The sequence below is a fragment of the Dryobates pubescens genome, chromosome 6, assembly GCF_014839835.1.
Source record: "Dryobates pubescens isolate bDryPub1 chromosome 6, bDryPub1.pri, whole genome shotgun sequence".
In the NCBI taxonomy this organism is placed as follows: domain Eukaryota; kingdom Metazoa; phylum Chordata; class Aves; order Piciformes; family Picidae; genus Dryobates; species Dryobates pubescens.
Window position 1 is genome coordinate 36035594 of NC_071617.1, and position 23200 is coordinate 36058793.

A 23200-nucleotide genomic window follows, 5' to 3' on the forward strand; every position below is an offset into this window, starting at 1 on the left:
GTTTTTGCTGACAAGTAACCACAGATGAAAAAATTATTCTTGTATTTGCATTTATTTATGAAAAAGAAATTCTCTAACACTATTCCCCACTGCTGAAAAGTCCAGTATCTCAGACTCAAAAATACTTATTTAAATTTGTTAGTACCACTGGAAGTTTTCTGTTTCCCAGAAGATAAAATCTATTAAATAGACTTCCTTTAGTTCCCCAATGGTTGTAGGTTTCAATCTTTAGGTTGTCCTTTGCTTTAAGTACATCACTTCCTCAAAAGCCTAATATAGGTCCACAGAATTTGATGTCCATTTAATTTTCATGGTGAAAACCAGTGAAAAGATATCTTTTATTGTCTCTTTACTTCTTCAGTAGCTAGAGTTGCAAGTTTTGGGGGAGGCAGCAACTTGAGACATATCTGCACATTCTTATTTACAAAAAGCTTGGGGCAGAAAGTTAGGAAGCAATCTATTAAAACAGTCATTCAAGAGAAGTCAATACAAACACATACAATGCTTTTACAAGATTCTGTGAAAACTATTTTTTTTTAAGAAGGTTAGCCAGCACTCTAACAGGTGAAGTCTGTGACCATCTTACATCAGTTATGCATTTCCTCTTGCCTTCAGTGAAATGGGTGTTCTCTGATAATTCACTAGTCACAGAATACTGGACAAAGTGTGACTGCCTCAGACATAAACTGAGAAAAATTCCTTAATTCTGTTTTTACTGTATTTTCTTGAAACAAAGCATCTCTGATGACCAGCCTCTAGAATCTTTTTGGTTACCCAGCAGAAATTTACACACAACCAAGAAATATACTTCTCACAGACCTTTAAATGATAGTTAGTCGCTCTAACTTCTGAACTCTGAAAATGCACACAAATTTAGCAATGACCTTGCTGCACGAAAGGCTTCATACAATTCATTGTCAGTCTTCTATAAAGGGTTGCCAGCACTGGGTTTTATCTTTAAAAGAACAATATCAAAATACTGCTTCCATTCTTTGTGCTAGATAAACAAGGCAACTTATTTGAAAAGCAATTACATTTTTTACTTACTTACCATTTCCCTTAATATATTAGGATATAGACATTCTGACAGGACATTACAAATAGCTTGTTGCTCAATCAAAAATTTTTACAGAACAGATGGGAAAATATTTAAATATCTAAACAAATTGTCTGCACACCTATGTTGTGAAAGAAAACTGAGAACTTGGGTACACTGAAGTACTATTAAATTAAGGGGAGAAAACTGCTTTCAATTAACCTTACAGTTCAGGTGGAGTGTATGTTCCTTAAGCATTCCTGGTAAGCCTTCACACATTTTTACTGCTACAGTTGTTGGTCCGCTAACAAATACTCACCCACATATTATTCAACAAAAGTTTAAAAGTATATTTGCTACATCTTTCTTTCAATTTGGGACCTACAACAACGAGAAAATTGTCATTGCTTTTATTAGAAGGGGCTGGAAAGACAAAACGTCAGGGTTATAGATACCCTGGGAACTGGATACCTGAGAACTAAGCCAAGAAGAAAGTTTTCTGTTACTGCTCTAATTTTTGCAAGTAGTTTTTCTCCATTTTGTAGCTGGCTTATACTACTATTTTACTTATGGTCCTAATGCTTACAATCCCCCTTATACATGCTGGAGATTTTCCCTATCTTACCCAGATTTGTGCAGTCTTAAAAAAAAAAAAAAAAAAGGCATTTCCTGACACATGTGCTGCATGAGAAATGGTACATTCTGGTATAAATGTCAATTAAGTAAAGCCTCCTAGAGCAAAGAGCATGTAATATTCATTAATGAATTTAAGCTCTTACAAGGGACCCTGGCTTCAGTATGACTTACAATTTAGCAAAAAAAAAAAAAAAAAGAAAAAAGGAAAAGGTTAAGCTATTGCACATGAAAAAAGTATTCTAATAAAGGACTGTAAGAAGTCAATGGCAACCCTGGAAAGAAAAACCAACAGAAGTAAAACAAAACAAAACTCCAAGAAAATAATTACATCACATTAAAAAGACACCTCAAAAGTAAAATTTATTCAATAGGAAAAAAACAAACACCTAACACCCTAAGCCAGAAAGCTAAAATACCTCTGGTGTAGAATTAACACAAACCTTTCAAAGAAGACAGCAAGTAAAAGGAAAAAAATCCTTTAAGTCTACAGAAAGATGACACTCGCCTCTCACAACTCTACTTTTGGAAGAAAAAACTGCAGACCTGTTCGTATCCGTATTATCACTGCACTAGCAGTAGTCTCCATGGCATACACTGCCATAAGATGCAAAACATACAAGAAGCAATAAAGAATTATAATATTCTAGTATTTCTTTCTGGTTGCTCATTCTTCCTGAAATGATTCTGAATTTTTACTGATGTTAAACAGCATTTGTTGAGCTTTAGTTTACACTTCATTACTCTCAGAAAAATTCAAGGCTTTTGCTGAGATGAAAATAATGTCTGCATTGATTAAATGAAAATTAATGAAAAATGCTTCAAGCATGTTACTGAGACAGTCTTTGGAAGAATTGTCATTCTTATTTGTTCTACTAAAAAAATAAATAAGGGGTTTATGAGAAAATTGCTCACTGCTTTCAAGTTCTGTTTTGAATACAACAACTTATGGACAGTATAGAGCTAATCTGTTTTCTAGTCTTTTTTTTTATTACTTTTACGTATTTGTTGCATCTTTCCCCTTGAGAAGTTTGATACTGCATTTGGACACTTAGTTTTTTTACCTGGTGAGATTAACCAGATTGCATGAATATTTGAATTCTTGTTACATCATTGATTGTTTGGTTTCAGGAATGAGTCTACGTCTTTTGCTAATATAGCTTCTGTACATGTTCTGCTGTGGATACCCTGCCTTATCCACATTCCATCAGTTTCATCCCAACCAATACCAAGCTGACAAAAATACCCAAATTAAAATCACTAGCATTTTGGATGACTTAGGAACATAAGGTGACACAATGTGGTACACTAAAACGTAATAACTGATAACAAAAGGGAAAAAAGACCACACTTGAATTTTCACAAGGTTCTAGCATTTCAAGATTAAACAACTTTTTTGATTTTCCATTTCCTTTAAAAAAATAATTTAGTAGTTAGAGTTGTAGTGTGAAGAGATGTCACACTGTGAATCTCCCATAATCAGAAAGGAAAATATTTTCAGGCATAGATGCTATTACCTCTATTGCTTCTCACACCCTCCACTGGTCCTCACCCAGAAATAAAACATAGCCAAATACACAACAAACAGCTGTTGAAGAGCACATGCCAACACTAAACCACATTTCCACAGGTAAAATAAAATCTATTGTGCCTTTGCTAAGAATCATATTATGCATGAATCATCTAGGTAAACAGAGAGTAAATAAACTTGAACTTTTGAGGCTAAAAAAAAAAAATCAGTTAAACAAAGCACAACAGCCTAACTACAGTGTTCAGGTACTGAGCATACTAACTATACTTGCAGGGAAAGAAGAACAAGTTATCAGCAGTTGGGGCTTTTTGGTTTTAAGCAAAAGCAAACAACCAAAATCAAAGCATTCTGCTTCACCCCAAGGCAATAATGCTTCATACTGTAGGTTAAGGCAAACACTCTAATATAAAAAGTACTTATGGCATCAGTGTTGGTAAAACTTACCAATTAAATATTCATTAGAATAGACACTTCTTATTTTATGGAGTAAAACATAGCTCATATTTGAATTATTTTATGGATTTTTTTTAAATTATGTAAGTCAACAGAGATGAATGTTAAGACTCTATTCAACTAATACAAATGAATAAGTGAATCTTCAATCCTCATAGGGTACATCCTTGGATGTGGCAGTCCACACACAGAAGATTACTTTTTGTTTATTGTATCTTCTCTACTTAACTTAGTTCTATATTTGTCTATATGACAAAGAGGTAATGCTGCCTGTAACAGATAATGTCTAGCCATATGAGTATCCCCACTGCACACAATTTATTTACCACTGTAATAAGAGGGCTAAAAATCTTTCTTGTGACATCAGAAGAAAAATATTATTACACTCTGCAACACTACCAATATGATATGTGTTAAAATTAAATTTATTAAATTAAATTTTAGAATTACCCTTTTGACAGCATTCTTTTGAGTATGGAACACATTTGATTTGAATACATAGTTTGGAAAGGAAGAAAGAATACAACTACCATCTTTCCGAGTCCCTGGCTGATAAAAATTAATGTTCTATCCCTGGACAAAACAACAGTGTACAACATACTTTCTTAAATATACATTGAACACTCACAGGATCCGTTTCTTTTTATCAGTCAAGGGGTTTTTGTGGGGGGTTGTGAATTTGGAGGGGGTGGGGGGTGGTGTTAGGGGGTACTCTATTTTGTTCATTCTAACTTGGCGATCAAAGAATTTTTATTTTTACACTATTACAGAAGTGCATTTTTCTAGGTTTCCAAAACCACCTTATTCAACCTTCCCCATCTGTCACCATCTGCTTCTTTTTAGCATGTACTTTTTGTGTGATCACATAAGCATGTGAAAAATAACTAACATTCAGATGATTGTCTGCTGGTACATTTGAGGACTGGGCATAATAAAAGTGAACTGCCAAAACGTACTTAACACTTCTAATTTTGTTGGGTCTTGCATGTAAGCTGCATTTGATTTTCAAACTGTTTTACAGTTGGAAAGTTGATCAGGTACTCTAACTCAACAGTAAAACTGAGACTACATAATTAGCTCAGCTTTAAAAAGATTACATTCAAAGAAAGGAACAAAATCCAGAAATATATCCACAAAAGTTCACACATTCATCTTGACTGAGTCTGTCTGCACAGTGTTGCCTGAGGCACAGGATAAGATGCTCAAGAAGCCTACTTCTGGACAGTCACAGCCTGTATCTGCCCTCCAAACTGACAGGACAAGGAATAAAGGACTCTCATAATTACACAGGTGTATGAAATCTCACAGAAATGCTGGAGAAGCGAAAAACACCAAGTCAAGGGTAGAAATGCACAGAAATAGAATGCAGTTCCTTAACAACCCAGCAGATACTGCTTCTAGGTGCAAAGTAACCACAAAGTGCCACTGAGGCACAAAAGCTGAATGGTGGAGAGATCTGCTTCAGAAGTCTATTATGCTTCAGCAAGCATTTTTTGCTTATAAATACACTTCTTAAAACAGTTTTAATGTGAAAAGAACAAAATAGTTCTAAAGCTAGAGAATCAAACTTTCTTCTCACCCTCCAAAAATATATTAACCTTACTCTAAGTGAATTTTGTACATGAAACTTTGTCTTGTCAGCACACCACTACAGGTGGTCTTTAGCAAAACCATTATGAACCTGCACACCAACAGACTTTTATCAGCATAGACAATTTGGTGGAGTGTGTCATTACAATTTCTCTAAAACCAGAATTAACAGAAATCAACAAAATCAAAAGGAGCCCAATGACAGCAGGAACTCCACCCTCCCCTAAATAAACTCAAAAAGCCACCAACAATTAATCTTCACAAATCTTCATCGGAGGTAACCAAATATGATTGAGACTTATTCTCTCGAGCATGATGGAAGATCAAGACTAACATAGAAGTCCTTCTCTACTGTCTCTATCTAGAGCGCATTAGTTTATATTGGTCTTCTTTTCCCATTCAAAGGAAAAAAACAAACAAACAAAAAAGGTTTGGGAGTCCCTTGGCTGTATTACCCACAAAATTAGATGTTTTTGTAGTATAATATGCAGGTCTTTTCACATCCTCCCTTCAGTTAAGCTCTCTCAATTGGCCTGCCTCAGTTGTTTGCAAACTAAATGTGGTAGTTTCCCCACACCTAAAGAAGCTGTTCTGTATCATTTGCACTGCAACTTCTATACTTCTATCTGCATTAAAATCCCTTTTTAAACAATGCTTTGCTATGATGAATATAAAAACCTGGAAACACCCATTTCCAAGCTACGCCGTCCCAGTGCATTTCACTGGTTCCCTCTCTGCCCATATATCACTTAGTTTCTACTCATATCAGACAAGTTAGGTGCCAGATCACCATATTCTCAGTCCAAAATTTTACCAAACTGCTTCTGGCAATTATTACAATCCAATATAAGCAAGCATTAAAAGAATTACATAAATGTATAGCTGCATCTGTGACAAAATGTTGTTTTCTGTTTCTAACAACTGCAACATTTTGTAAGCCGCACATACCAAAACTTTCTTAGAACATTCAATTTCAATTCCTGTAAACATGAGAGAAGGGTTTTTTCATGCTATAACCATGCCTGCAGTACAGGGTACCATGCTTCCTCTTGCTGAAATTCAGCCATTGAGCTTTGATGATCAAGTTCTAGATTTTGGAGGATTCCTACATTAATGCCATACGCTTCCCTAAAAGAAAAGCTGTAAGTAAGAAATTATGTGAAAAGTGAGGAGAGACAGCAGTTGCTTCTTGATAAAAGAGTTTTTACCTTTCATTTCTCTGAGATGAAACTCAGGCAAATAATTGATTACATATGATCTCTCTCTCACTGCCTTTTCTAAATGAAAGATCACCGGAAGGAGGGAAAAAAAAAAGACAATAGCTGCCAAACCAGCACTGTGTAACTGATCACAGTATTTCCCTCAGCTCCACTGGTCTCATTTTAAAATAAGTTGTAAGACATGCAGACCTTCTTATGCCTATGAACAAAGCCTATGAATCTACTTGGGTCTTACTTATTGTCGTATCTTTAAGTGATAGTAACTGCATAAACTATGTTGGCATTATCTTGCTACTTTAAAAAACAATAAATAAAAGACTGCTGCTCTTATAGGAATGCATTCATCCATCTAGCCTGGTCTTTTATGCTTTATGCTAATAAAATTTAATGAGGTCCTACCAGTTCCCCTGTTATTAGACTACACCTAAATATCATTGTACATCTATGAAAAGTCATTTGAATGATCATCCATAAAGGTCCCATACAGGCTTGTTCATAGATAAAACATCTTCTCTGCTCTTCTTAAAAAGACTGAAAGCTTAAAAATTAGTTTCTGGTATTTTAAACTTGCACCCCACATGTCACCAAAACTTAGTATCAAAGTGACTGTCCTGCTATAACTAGGACTGTACATTTAGTTCTGAGAACTTGAACTGAAATACAGAAACCCAGAAACTGCAATCTAAGAAGTTACCTTTATAAATGATCAGAGCTACAAGAACTCTTATTTCTCTGCCCGAGTAGCTTCATTTCCTGAACGTTGTATTAAAGAAAGCCTGTAGAGGTCTGTATCTTTATTAGCAGGTCTTTGATCTTTCACAATGAACTGCAAACTATCAAAATCCAAACTGCTTTTAAGTGTCTGCCAGGTATATTTACAGTACTTTCTCAGTTTATTCTTTCTTTATTAAGCAAGTGATACTGTCTGGAAAAGACATATGGTCCTGTTCTACCTTTGCCACTGCAAAAGAAATATTTTGTGTATTTTCAAGAAAAAAAAATTCAAGAATACATCTGCATTTCCTAAAAGGGACTATAATTCATCTTTTTCCTATTGGATATATGTCTGTTCTCTGACACCACAATGATCTCTGATGTGATAGGTTGTTTTGAAGGATATCAATGGAAACAGACTCCTAACAAAACATTTTATATCTTTCAAATGGGGAATACTGCAGATTCAGAATGGAGAAAAATGCTAGGTATTACCACTATGCTCCTCAAAAACAAAGAACAAAACCAACCCTTTTAGACAAATGAAGCTTGGATTAGTTATACTGTAGATGACAAAGGAATTTCACTAACTGTCAGCTAACCAAATCATTCTCAAAAGACTACATAATTCCACAAATAAAAAGTTACTTACTCTTCAATAATTCTGACCAAGTTGCACATCTATGTACTGTAAACATAGGTAAGTCCTGTTTTTGACAGTAGCAACTATTTTCTTCCTAGATGACAAATTCATACCTTATCATCTCTTATGCTTGGCACATAACGATATAAGACAAGCACCGTCAATGCTATTTTAGTCTTTAAACTGTAGAATACCTGCATTAGGAAACAGGGAAGGACTAGAATAGGATAACAAGAAGGGAATGTACCTGTGGACAGCCCAGCCAGAAGTCCTGAACATCACTGCTAACAGCACAGCATTTGGTGAAGGCGTGGAATAAAACTTTCAGGTAGGTGTTACAAAACATAAATCAGCAATGGTCCAGAAAATTAATTCTAGGTCCAAAGATGAAAACCTGGCAGTCTCATTGCCCTATTGCCCTATAGCCCACCATTCATTTGATCTTCTTATGGACAGAGGCATTTTTCTGGATCTGCCACCTATCACTATAGTCAGTCTCAGATAACATATGAAAGGCCAGGCCCCCTCAATATAAGCTGAAAGAGCCCTTTCAACAGAGGGTGGGAAGGACTACCCTGATCTCAGAAGCATAAGGTTTGTGAGGAAAATGCAGCAACAGGTATGCTTATTTTCTGATTAAGAGTAATTTTGAAATGACCTTGGGAAATAATTCCATATCGATCCACAAGGACACCTTCATCTGAGAGAATCTCAGGCAAGGAGGAAATCCACTTTTGCCTGGCTTAGCTACTCTGTTTTCCTGTTGGAAGGAACTTCAATCTAACTTTTGCAAAGAAGATGGAATAATGAGCAGGACTCAAACGATTCAAAAAGCATTTGGAGAACCAAGCTGACATTCTTGTTTGGAACTGAATCCACAGCAGTGCACATTTTCTTACCAAAGAAAATATTAAGTCTCCTAATGTCCTCCCTTCAAACTAACTCACATTCTCCTTCCAAGACAATATGCAATAGAGACTTTCTAGTGCTGCCAAGTTGATGAAAGAGGTAGGAAATCCCTTGAAGAATCCTTAGAACAAATGGTAAGAATGAGGGGCCTTGGTAAGCTCTTTAGATTGACTAGAAAGTTGTCTTAGTATCAGCCATATACTATGTCAATTAGCAATCTTCAATGCTGACAAGAATGGATGGGCTAATTCCACAGAATCCTTGGAATTAAGTGAAAAAGTAACGCTATCTTTCACATCAAAACCTAAATGGCACTTGGCAGCCCCAGAGGAGAGGCAGAATGACATGGCACTGATTATGAGCTCCATAATCAGTACCACTGACTGAAGCCAATGAGGACAAAACCACAATTTTGAGAGTGTTTCCCTTGCTTTTTTTCAGTAGGCATCAGTGGCAACCTGTCAGCGTTAATACTGGACCAGATCGTTTGGGTGACTGGAGCTTCCACAACAGATTCTCAAGTAACCAAACCAGAGCTGCAAAGGGAACCAAAACAACCTCCTTATGTCCATCTTTTTATCAGTCCTCACCAAGTCAGATATTAGGCACTCTGAGTGCTAATTAATAGTAAAGACAGGGTGGCATCCTCTGGGATGCTACTTCTCCTTATGTACTAGCAAACAGCAACATTTTGGTGCCCACCTCAACCAGTTCAACTGTTTTTAGCAAAAAATATCCCTCTTGCTGCAACTGGGGAGTCTGAGTAAAACAGCAAAATCAGTACCTTCCTATTCCTCCTCGCCTCCACTGAGGCTATATAAACACTAGTTATACAGCCCAGTTAAGCAAAATCATATGTTCCAAGTGACAGACAGATGGAGAAATCATTGGAAAATAAAAACTTTAACAGAGGAAGGCAAACATGATAAAGAAAAAGCACATTAGAGGCCTTTTTTAAATGTAAGCACAGCATCAATACACATACAATCACACAAGGAATAGCAGTACATACAATTCTGAGTAACAACTGCATTGTACTAATCAGTTCTTTACTACAATGAACAGTTTTCAGCACACAAACTTCACAGGCAAAAATTAAATTAAAAAAAATAAAATTACATTTTATTACAATAAAATATTCTAAGTCATACCTCAGGTGCCAGGTATTCTGGAGTACCACAGAATGTCTTCATAGTTGCTGCATCTGTGATTCCTTCTTTGCACAGTCCAAAATCTGTAATTTTTATGTGTCCATCTTTATCCAACATTAGATTTTCTAACTGTATGTTGAGGAAAAAAAGTTCCCTTAGTATTTCTTAACAGGACAGGCTGATGCATTACATCAAATTCATAAAAGTGATACAGGTTTATTGCTTGCAATAGAATTCATTTTTTTAAATTACACCATCTATTGTATTCCAGCATTTAACAGTGTTTACTGTTACAAAATTTAAATAATTATTCAATACAACAATAAATCACAGATCAATCAAAGTGTGGTCTTTCATTCTGAAGTTTTGCAAGTTTGTTGCACTGCATCTTCCATAGAATCAAAGCAAAGTAATTTTCTAAATATTCTTAAAATATAATCAAGTAATTCAAGGTTACAACCCTGGCTGGCATTTTGTCAAACCTCATAGATTTCATTTGCTGTAACATGACCTTAATTTATCCAGACGCATTTTATTTACTAAATTGACATGAAACAGCTAATATATAACCACAAATCTTTAAAATACCTGCATCTTACATAAGCTTTTCAATAACAGACAAAATTGGATGTAGAGAGGCTACTGTTAAAAACAAAACCCTAAGGCAAATTCCTCCTTGTATACTTGCAAAGACACTGTTCTTGAATTGTGTATAAGTACCTTTGTATGCTTTGCATTGTTTTTTAAATACATATTTCTTGTTTTGAAATGTTAAAACAGAATATATAGCCTGCTATGAATTACTTCAAGAACAGCAATATAAAACTACTGCAGTATTTACTGTAGGCTTAACTAAAAAGCGCAGCTAACATCATTTTACAAGTTTTTTATTAGCAATATTTTAAATACAGTTAGAACTAAAACCAAGTAAATGGTATTTCTGAACAACTTTTCTCAACAAAAAATGTTGGCTTTTTTTCTAATTATGTGTGTAGTGAAGATATCAACAATCATAGTCATGCCTCCGTAAGTCTGAATGAAGCCTGAAATACAATTCAGAGGAATGCATTTCCTAATGAGTCTAATAGTGTCATACAAAGGAGATGCAATAGAAAGCATCTTCAATAGAAGATTACTGATGTCAAATTTCTCTTTTCCTATTATTCATAAGGAAGATCAAAAATCATGCCCTCTCCTTCCCTGACTATATAATTCTTTTTTTTCCAAGATTTCACAGCATTTCATATTACTACAACACCTCAGTTCCCGTACAAAGGAATCCCTAAATGAACTCCACTAAGGTGCATGTATAACAGGAAGGCTCAATTTCCTGTTCAAGAAATTAAAGGCTTGTCCACAAACAAAGTAGCCTCATCATGGAATTTAGAGGTTTCTTCCATGTAAATCAGAAAATGTTCCCGTTCATGTCACATGGAGCTTCAGGCAACAAGAGGATACACAGCTGTATATGCAGGCTAAACTAAAACAAATTACATTCCAGGATTGTGTGTCTTTCTCAAGATGCAAAAAACATATTTTTTAAATTAAGGATGAAATTATTTTCCTATTGAAGTATTCTGAATTGTTGCAAATGTTTTCAGATCATACAAGAACATGACTACTTAGTGAGATAAAAAGAATGCAAACCTATTGTCCCCCTTGTTCAGGGACAGCAAGAATTTTATTTGAGATTTGTGTTGAAATCCCAAGTTTTAAGTAATGGAGAAAACTTTTAAAAAGGATCAGAAATTTACATCTCTTTCAAGTGCTGTTTCTAAGGTATGCTGCTTCTTTTTTCAATCAAGCTAAAGTCATGTACCCATCTATAGATTACACTGCATCAAATGACCTCCTTCATCAGACACAGAACTTTAAACTGAACACCGATTTTTCTTTTCCCCATTAACTCTGAATAGTGAAACTTTATAATTACTTTGTGTTTGTCCCAACAGTCTCTGTAAAAACAAAAATTTGATTACTTTTTTTTTCTCCTTTGTTTTACCTTGAGATCACGGTATACAATCTTTCCAGAATGCAGATAGTCCAGGGCAGAGACAATTTCTGCACCATAGAAGCGTGTGCGGTCCTCTGAGAACACCCGCTCTCTCGACAAATGGAAAAACAGCTGCAGGGTAAACAGCAGGGACAGGATTGTAATAATTACTGATTTAGTGGGGGAAATTAACACAAACATAAAACACCTCTCATCACCATATTGTGATGATAGATAGTGTACTCTCAATGGACACTCAGCACTCTTAGACAGCAGCTGGCTTATCTTTTCCAGGTTTCCAAAGGGAGAAAGCGAGCTGTTAAATCAGCGTTTTAATCAATATACCAATCTTGTTTAAGGCATTCTGCTTGGTACTCATTTAACCTCCAGTTACCAAAGGAAAATAAAATAAAAAAATAAAAAATAAAAAAAAAAAAAAGAAGTATGCAGCAGCACTATTCTGTACTTCTCTACCACCACTTTTGCAGATTTTTTTTAAGCTCCTAAGAAACATTGGTAAAATATCCAGGTTATGGTTCCACCTTAAGTTTTTCGGACTTTGAACTGAAGAAAGTTGAGTTCTTCAGTAGACCTTCACTGAACAGGTGAACTGGAATTTTACAAGAACACCACATGCATACTGCTAACAATATCACACCCACTAGAAACTGCTTAGGATTTATAAATCAAATCTATGTATTTAGTGTATTTCTTTGCTACAGTGTAAACATTTCTTTGGGTTTTTTTATACCCTCTTTAATACTTTATAAGTAGCAGCACTTTGCAGGTGAAGCTCTGTAAGGTTGTCAGCATCTTACTGGATAAAACATCACCCTCAGAACCTGGCACTACACCTAAAAAAGTAGAATTCAGCTGTTTAATTGAAATGCTCTCTGAAATGGCTATTTTCATTTAATGTGTTAAGAAGGCTTGCAAAAGTCCTCTAGCAAAGATCAGTATGTTTCTGTACTCCGTTAAAGACTAAACAGGCCGACTGCCTTACTACTTCAAAGTACGATGTTTGGGGTTTACTACAATTGCCTACAATCAACAAAACAGAAATACAAAGAAGTGACCATTTATAAATTAAATACAGACAAAGAAACCCGTAACACAGGGTTTTAATTTTCACTGCAAAAAATACCACATAAATAAGAATTCTGAAATGGCAGGTTAAATAAAAAAAAATTATTCTAAAACCCACTAATATGCTACATCTGTCATTACCACAACCTACTTTACAGCTGTAGGAAATCTACAATTCTATGAGAACTGTAAGTCAACTTCTTTCCTAGCAGTTATAATTCAAAACCTGTGTATTACTTTCTTCTGATTTTAAACAAACTTCCCACTAAACTGAGCTTTTTGGCAGCATACACAAGCAGAGACTTCACAGAAAACAAAACTGCAGTTCGATTTGAAGAGAATGTTTTGAGTTTGTTCACTGTATATGCATTACACTTTCAATTTCTTTTTGAATTCTCAAGACACCTTGTACAAAAATGGAATACCTGCATGACAAGGATGATCACTATTTTTTAGCTATTTCACTTGCTCCTGCAGTTCATTTCCCTGTTTAAACACCAATCCCTGGTGGTGACAAAAGCCCTCCCTGTAGTAACCTGCTTTCTGTACTTAAAACTGCTTGCCAATACAAACACAAGACCCATAGAGACTAAGCAACTAAGTATGACTTCATGATGTATCTCACATATTATGCAACAGGGAAAAAAGAAATACATTTCTTTACTTGTAGGGAGGTTCCACACATTTTTGCCAGACTTAAATATGAAACAAACAGCCCTATGTAAATCTTCATCCAAATACAAAATTCATGTAATTTATGCTGTTTTGTCTGTTTTGTGGTCTCTTTCATAAATAAACATAGAATTGTTTCTGCTGGAAGAGACCCCTAAGATCATCATGTTCATGTCACTCATTTTTAAGAGGTTTTCCCTTTTTTTGATGGAATAAAATTAATTCAAAATAAAGGGTAAATTTCAGATCACGTTTTAAGGCACATAAATAGCAAACACATTCCATAAATTTCTAGCTTAACTTCCAGTTAGCCCTACATTCATATCTATGCAAAAGGAATACTGAAATTTTTGTATGAGATTAATCCAGTAGCTGAGCAGCAAAGTGATAGAAAATTCTAAAACCTCAGGATACTTGTCAGCAACTGATGTTATTAGTTCCTGTCCCAATCTGAACATGAAAGTTTATAACCTGACAAGTTAACCTAACAAAAATTAATTTTCCTTAGTGTTTGTTTCCAACAAAATGTTCTTGATATTCATTCAAATTAACTTCCAAGTAAAATGACCAGCTAGAAACAACCAGCAACAATGCTTTCTTTGCCAGAGACCACAAGTTCCCAGCTCAGCTTATTTTAACAATATGTATGGCACTACAGTCATTCTTCATATGCGTTCTTCATATTATTATTGCACATAGCAGGGTTGTTATCAAACCATACATGCTAGTTTTTAATGAATAATGCACATTTAGATATACAAATACGTATTAAAGATGAATTCATACAATCAGATACATGATGAGAACACTAAGGCAAACTTTAAAAATCTAACTCGGTGAGATAATAGCATTATTTTCATCTATTTAGTTGCTTCCCTATTTTGGAACAATTATGCCACAAGGCTCTATTTACAACTGCCAGAAAATAATGATTTGATTTATTAAGTCAGAGAACGTAAGGAAGAAATGTGATGGAAGATTATGTAAATAAAATTCCTGTATTTATTGATTTGCTGTATTTATTGATTTAAAGTTTTTAAGTATGTGCTATAAAGCCATTGTAATTGCAGCAGTAACAGGTTTGGCACGGAGAACGCTGTTTTGCACGTAACATTTTTGGTGGCATACGTAAGAGGGGTATAGCTACAGTGAAGACCAGAGCTGTAAATTTGCCAGTACATCTGTCTTTAAAAACTAAACAATGTTGCCGAGAGGTTTTTTTCTAATAAGAAAAAAAAAATTAATGCAAATGATTTAACAAATACAAAGATTAAATATAAAAAGTATATCCAACTGCAGATACAAATATCTAACAGACAAAGCCTGAAATCAATTGATGTTAAACTTCTGCACATCCTATTGACCCATTTTAGCATGTTCAAAGTTGTACAGCTGGTTCTTGATCTTGTATCTTGTAGATTTGCTCAGTAGTTAAACACATTCTATACCTGCCTGTAGATTTGACTCTTTTGAAAAGCATTTGCAGTAGCAGCCTTGAAATTTTGAATTATATGTTTATTTTTTCAGACTTTATACTGCTTCTAGGCACATTCCATACCCAAAGATATATAGTACCCTTATTCTGGACTATCATAACTTCAGGCTAAGGTATATTTTCTCATTTATTTAAGAGTTTAGAAAAACAAAACAGGACACAACCAAGATAAAAATGACAAAGCTTACAACAATAGTCAGTTATTTTTCATTAGGTAAGTTGTAAATCCTCTGTCTTCTTTTCTAGACAGTAGTATCACATGTTAATTACAACACTCCATTTAGTTATCTTTTGCCTAATGAACTGAAGTTATGAGCTGTGGGGAAAAAATGACAAATGGAAGAGAGATTCAGAATTCTGCTGTGGAGAAACTATTTGAACAAATTTTAGAGTTAAACTTTATTATACTGGTAATTACCAATTAAGTTTGCTACAAAGTGTGGCATTTGAAATTACCCTGCAAGTGCAAAGAAAGAAGTTAACTCATTAGTCAGATACTCTGCAGAACAATGCATGTAATCGATTTAACTTCTAAAGCTTTCCAGCCTTTAAAGCAAAGTATTTTTAACAAAAAATGGGATAGGTACACTCCAAAAGAATTCCCCAAGAATAAAGAGCCATTCTTAGAATGTAATTTTTAATACCACAAGTCATACCATTCTGTGTGGCCTGTAAGTTGGTGGAACACTGAAATGTACTCCTAATGTACTGCAATCACACTGTACTCAAAATGATACGGGTTACAAAAGGATGAGCAGGCAAATCAACACCAACAGGTAAACCATCAACACAGCCTCACAGAATTTTTTCTAAATGCTGATAGGACAGGGACAGCAAAAAAATGTACAAAACCTGTACTTATTTTCTTTACAGTATGCTTGTATTTGTCTGTAAATACTAATAGTTTTATTTTAAAGTACTTACAAGAATATTCCATATTTTGAACCAAAGTGAAAAACACAGTTCATCATGCAATGCCACTTGTACTATTGCACTACACACTCCTAAATATTTCAAAGTCTTAATACTGAAACTTGGTCATTGCAACTAAGCCATATAAATATGTCTTTTTTTTTTTTTTTCCTAAAATCAAATTTCAATGTCTTGATGCTACTTTAAAGTAATTTCTTCAGGGCAACAAGGGTACTGAGAAGTCATCACAATGCTAAAAGTAACATTCTAGCTTTATACTGCAATACAGTTTATGATCAACAGACATTGCTAAATGCTTCACCCACGGAGTACACGACCACCACTGAAAGAGAAGAGTTTCACTTTGAGCCCATGACAGAGATTTCAAGTTTGGGTCCTTAAGCAGCAGAAAATTAACTGTTAATGTCATTGGTATGAGAAAAATGTATTTGATACTTCTCTCCCAAAAGTTTGCTTGAAAAAAAAATCTTCTAATGTTTTAATTTAATATATTTAGCTACAGAATATGTTGAGGTTTTTTTAAGGAAGTCAAGGAGAACTTAAACACAGAATCAGACAGAATCACAGAATTACCAAAGTTGGAAGACACCTCAAAGATCATCAAGTCCAACCTGTCACCACAGACCTCATGACTAAACCATGGCACCAAGTGTCATGTCTAATCCCCTCTTGAACACCTCCAGGGATGGTGACTCCACCACCTCCCTGGGCAGCACATTCCAATGGTGAACAACTCTCTCAGTGAAGAACTTTCTCCTCACCTCCAGCCTAAACTTCCCCTGGCACAGCTTGAGACTGTGTCCCCTTGTTCTGGTGCTGGTTGCTTGAGAGAAGAGACCGACCCCTTCCTGGCTACAATCACCCTTCTGGTAGTTGTAGACAGCAATAAGGTCTCCCCTCAGCCTCCTCTTCTCCAGGCTAAACAACCCCAGCTCCCTCATCCTCTCCTCATAGGGCTTGTGCTCGAGGCCTCTCCCCAGCCTTGTTGCCCTTCTCTGGACACATTCAAGTGTCTCAATGCCCTTCTTAAACTGAGGGGCCCAGAACTCCAGTAACAGTTTGTACACTGCAAAAAAAGCACTTACAGAGACCAGTAAAACTGATGTGATTACATTTTCATTAGAAATTCTTCCCTTATTAAAATGAGTCTAACTAATTTGAAGTTACATCAGCAAGGCTAAGAAAAGACAAACTGCCACTGTTGTTGTGGGATATTAAATTTAACATGGATTTAGATTTCTAACAAGTACTGTAGTATCTTATTTAGAATCATTTTAACACAACTTCTTCTCCTTTCTTGTGAATGAAATTCAGTGACCCACCTCCTTGACCATTTTTGTTCCAAGCCATAGAAGATGAACTGAAGACTCCTAGTACTGACTACACTTTTTTATTACTGTAGTGGGACAGAAACCTAAATTGTGGCATTTTCTTGCTCTCACCTGGGTGAGAGTCTAGAATATGATAAACATTTCAAGAACTCCTTCATTCAGAGGACTGCTTGGGTAATGTGCTCCTTAAAGACACAATCCATAAAAATTCTGAAGCAACTGTCTCAGGCACAATTAACTAAGGAGACATTTTTAATCTAAAGGCATTTTAAACAGAAACACACTGGAGACAGTACTGCTCTGGAGAGAATCAAAAGCAACATAGTACTGCTAGAGTCAACTTTCCACTGGACGGATATAACTAAAAGTTGCTTTTTCAACACCTCCATCTGTAAGAAACCATTGGCGGGAAACTAAACTTTGTTGGAACACAAAGAGAACAGTAGAGAAAAGCAGCAAAAGTCTGTGCACGGTATAGGAGATATGCTTAAAAATGGCTAAAATGCTGGCTAAACTTTGTGCAGCTTTGTGCAATGTTTCAGTTCTGAGTTATTTTTCCAGGTTATTTTTACAAACATGAAGCTCTTTGTATTTCTTAGTCACTCAGACAGTGACCACATTCTGAAATTCACAGGAAAATTTGGTAAGACTGGAGATTTTCCTATTAAAAGGGACAGGTTGTCCAACTTACTCTTCCAGCTCTCTAGCCAAAGAGAAGCACATAACCAAATCAAGAGAGTTTCTTCAAAGAAAACTGCCTACTCTGAAGGGCTATACTTGCCTACTGGGGCAAAAATTTACAGTTGGTTTCAATGAATTAGGGAACCACCAGCACAGAACATGAGCAGCATTGAAAAATAAAAGCATCATACCCGGAAAAAAGCATCCCACTCTTGGTAAAGTACATTGTAATTATTCAAATCCCAATAAGCAAAAGCAGGCTGCCACCAAGAAACCTGTGACACAAGATGTTTAAACAGCTGCTACAAGGTGCACCACCCAATGCAGAGGCATAATAGATACATGCCTGATCAAAACACCATGTCAGAGTATTCTCAGTCATAAGACAGGGGTCAAAAACAGTCTCTGTGGGCTCTGTTCTGCATTCAAATAGGATGGATAACTATCTTTCAAAGAGTATGTACGCTGATGATAGGTTGATATTAAAAACATACTTTGACAGTGCATCCTCTGAGATAACAAAAATGAAATAAGGTATTACACACAGGGAAAACCAAGAAGAATTAGCTAGTTTATAAAGCCATCACTTTTAAAACTCATTGTAGATAGCATTGCTGTTGTTTTTCCTTTCTGATTACAGGTTGCCATTGGGTGATGAATGAAGGCACAAACCTCATTGTGGTACAGCAGTGAGATTCCAGAAATGCAGATAGCAGAGAATCTCAGAAGTCCTCCCAGAAATCCTTTATTGTAGCATTATAGAATCCCCAGCATTACAGAGCCTCAGAGTCCCAGTTACAGAATTAGTCCTGGAAGCCCTTAACAGACATAGCAGCAAACTGAAGTCCCAAGTATATCTCTCACAGCATCCCTACACCCTTGCCAGAAGTAGCAAACTAACAGAAGCAGAAGTCCCTAGCAGCCCTAAATGAAGCCATTCCTACTTAAGTCCCTAACTCGAGAGAGTATTGCTCAGAGTGGCTGTCTTTTATACTCTTTGTTATCAATCCCTTAACCAGTAAAACCCCACCACATCTGTAAGTTAAAATCTTTTCCCAATGAGATGTGCCAGCATGTGAAGGAGGTGGCTTCTGCAGCATGTTCCAATCAAAGGGTGCCAATGTGAGGATGTTGTTCTTGGCTCACATGGAACGTTATTGTTTTGCTTTTTGCCTTGTGCAACTGGTCAGCTAAGGAATCACACACTCTGCATGGGTCCAGCAGCTGCCCTCAGAACAGTGGCTGAAACACACTGCCTTAATTTTGATGACGTAAGTTCAATGTCAAGTAAGCCAGCTGAGTGTGCAAGAGAAGGCTGTTATTCCTTTACTGCTGAGGAAGGCATTTCTGTCTAGTTCAACTAGTCAAAACTGTTCAATTCCTTTATGTCCAGAATGGGGTTTATATATATTGTGTCAAACAAGCCACCCTCATGTATTAGGCTCCTGTGTTTAGACACTGTGGTTAGTCCTGCCTGGCAGAAGACAGCCATGGACAAGTTTTCCTTCTTTCTTTTTCACAGAGAGGGTAATCAAACATTGGAATGGTCTGCCCAGGGCACTGGTGGAGTAACCATCCCTGGAGGTGTTTAAGTAGCATGTGGACCTGGTGCTTAGGAACATGGTTTAGTATTGACTCTTCAGTGCTGTGTTGAAGGTTGGACTCAATGATCTTTGAGGTCTCTTCCAACCAGATGTTTACTGTGATTCTGAGTATGTAAAAGAGCCTCAAATGGCCCAGAAATCACCAGAGCAATGCATGCAAGACAGGCACTCTGGGGGTGAGGGGTGCTCCAGCATTAGAGTTATAGCTGAAAACAGATTTACTGTAGCAGAACACTGCAAAAGAGCAATGCAAAACATGGCATCATGCTGCAGCATTTCCTGAATGAAGAAGCAGTCTTCTAATAAAAAAAGCTAGTGGAAATACTTAGTCCTTTAATGTTATCATGCAGCATATAGAGACTGTCAAGTGTAAAAATAGGGAAAAATCCCTAGTTCATGTCATAAAGAGATACAGTTTGAATAGTAAACAGCATCTAACAGCTAGATAAAAACGTTCTTCTTAGATTGCAGTTCTCTTCAATTCCATTTGACAGGTATAGTGTTTGATATTCCATTCTTCAGTAAACAGCTGGAGGACAGCAACAGCTCAAAGGCTAATGACACTTCAAGTTTAGCACTGAAGTTGAAACTTCCAGAATACACAGCAAGTGAAGGGATTAAAGTAATGAAAAGCATGAACACATCACTCTTTTTCTCATAGATTTTGCAATGGCAAATTCATATTAGGACAGAAGCAAGAGTGGGCAACATCGTTTTTCCTTGTTTGCACTAGATTATTATCATTTCATGTCATAACATGTTATAATATACTCAAAGAAGAAAACAATAAGCAAGCCACTTGTAATTATTTCTCTACTATGAAATTATCTTTCAACATTCCAACAGTCTAAAGGTTCAAGAACAGGAACTACTTTAGACAACATAGTTATAAAACAGATTTCTGCTTTTTAAATAAAACCCCCCAAACCTTAAAAGATACTAGAAAGTAGAAAAGGAAAAAAAATAGATTGTTTAAAGTGTAACCCAGTGCAGAACTTTTTTTTTTAAAACTTACCTCTCCTCCATTAACATACTCCATCACAAAACACAAACGATCCTTTGTCTGGAAGGAGTATTTCAAGGACTTGCAAAGAAAACAGCAAAACCAAATCAATTATCATCTTGTATTAACCCACTTTCTTACACTTAAACAAAATTTAGTTTTATCCTCTTAAGTAGACAATTCTGACCTGGTGAGAACTTTCAGAGTAATTAGAAGTGTAAATTCCTATATGGATCTTGAGATTAAGTTGACACAAAAACCTACATGTCCTTCCTCATCTCTGACACATGGCCACTAATAGGAAAACATCATGCTTGTTATAATAAAGCACTAAATATTTACTAAATCACATGATTTTATACTTCATTTCCTAGTGCCATACACAGTACCAGCTATTTTCACTCATAATATTTTATGATGTTCATTTCCACAATGCCAGTGAAGAAAGAGGTTCTTTTTAACTTCTGCTAAATGAAATCTTTAGTCATCTTGTTAGCTTGCTTACATTTGCAAAGCAAGGAGTCTCTAGTTTCACTTACTATGCAATGTTAAAAACACTGAGTTCCAAATGAATGTATTTATTTATGTATAATTGTAAAACTGTAAAAACTGCTATTAATTAAATTTTTTGACTTATCAGCGATGATTTGATTTTACTTGGGAAAACGCTACCGATGAAAGTCTACAGATTTAGTCTTAGCCTAAAAGAAATACAATGCAATGGAACTGCATGTAGAAAAATCATAAGGAGACTGATGTGACTTAAATACTGCAGGTTTCCTTAAAATATTTTTTTAATAATGTCAGAGAGATATAAAAATACAATAGCAGTAACATTATTGCACAATTTGACTGGAATCACACCTACTTCTGTTTACCTTTACATTGTAATTTAAGAAACTTTCGAGGATGTAATTTCTCTTGAGTAAAATTTCCAAGAATATTTTGGCTAAGCAATGTAAATGTCATCATCTGCTGTCTAAAAGGTTTGTTTATGATTTTCTAAACAGTAAAACTTCCATGTTATGCTTTGATATTTTAATACAAAAAAGAAAACAACGTCTCCCTGTTGTAAAATATATGTTTATTATCTCTTGCAGTTAATTAAAATGTTTCTAATATATTCTCAAAGGAAAGGAATCAGAATTACTTCTACAGAAGAAAGTCCATAGTAAAATGTGAAAGTATTTATCATAATTTGTCATAAATTTTCACATTTGTATAATTTTTTCAGTATTTTCTTTCTATTAAATATTAACCATACGAAGGCAAAGATTTTGAAGCAGTGGGGTTTGAGTTTTGTTGCTCCATGGGCTACTTATGCTGAACAAATAGTGATTCTTCTCATTTATTTACTTGACATTATGTGAAATCAACAATTTATTGTGAAAGTGTTCATGCAAAAAAAATCACCAAAATTGTGTAACAGTTACATACTACATTCAATTTGTTTTCAGTGCAGTTAAGCTTTACAACATTACAATAAACTTTATTTCTGAACTCTTAAATACATGTTCTGATAAAGGACATCATATGCACCAGATAGCTACTGCTTGTTCACAAAAATCACGACAAAGACTTCAAAATTTGTTCATAAATTATTTTCATAATGAAGTACCCATTATGATGAAAATTACTTGTTAATGCTATTTAAATTAATTCCTAATACTTACTGTTAAAAAAGGGTGTCTGGTGTTTTTCAATACTCTGCTTTCTGTAAGTGTATGAGCCACTTCATCCTAAGAAATAAAGAGTAGAAGAAGTAGGTCTGAATTGAGATGTCCAATTGTTATTTAATTATGAGGAAAAGATCAACATTTTTTGAATAGAAAAAGATACAGTACACTTTTGGAAAATTAATAAACCTGAAAGAAATATGAAAAATAATTCATGTGTTTTGAGAAACTATTTTGAAGTAAATTTAAGTTTGGCAAAACACACTTTAACTTATTTTATTCATTTAAAATGACAATAGCCAATGTAGGGAAGGATTTGATAGTTTAAAAACACTGTCCTAACTTCACTGTTCTGCTGTGACTCACCTGAACACACATACAGAAAGAGTGAATCCTTTTGCAAGAAATATACAAAGGTAGTAACCAACAGGAAAGTATAAATCCTAATGTTAAGTCAGTTTTTCTGGTTTTAAATATTTGCACAATTTGTTGTGTATTTTGTTTTTCCTTAAAAACCATGCAGCCATACAAAAACCCCTCCCTCACCCACTTGAGTTGTCCTTATAAGCCAGGCTGGCAGTGCTCCTAGGACCAGTACTGCCCTGACTGGGCCTGACTTGCTTCCCAGAGGACACGGACTTCATCTATGGGAGACAGGAGATGTCCACACAACCCCAGCCCATTTCCAGCCAGACTTATAGGAAGGGGTAATTAGGATCGAGACAGTGACACTCTCCTGTATGTATGCCTGCACGAGGAAGATTAAAATCAGCCCTGTGCCAACAGAAGATAAACTAATCCAGGCCCCAGCTCACCTATGCTTGTCCTCCACTCCCTCCAAAGCCA

The 23200-nt window shown here is 35.5% G+C and overlaps 1 protein-coding gene across 1 annotated transcript in view; it reads right to left on the reverse strand.

Annotated features, from left to right (window-relative positions):
* The window catches only part of AKT3 (AKT serine/threonine kinase 3), a 151099-nt gene that overhangs the window by 26054 nt on the left and 101845 nt on the right, over window positions 1-23200 (reverse strand). The window contains exons 7-10 of the mRNA XM_054162322.1: window positions 22352-22417; window positions 20691-20759; window positions 11883-12005; window positions 9881-10009 (exon numbers count right to left, since the gene is read on the reverse strand). Coding sequence (XP_054018297.1) covers window positions 9881-10009; window positions 11883-12005; window positions 20691-20759; window positions 22352-22417 — 387 coding nt within the window. The remainder of the gene's footprint in view (window positions 1-9880; window positions 10010-11882; window positions 12006-20690; window positions 20760-22351; window positions 22418-23200) is intronic.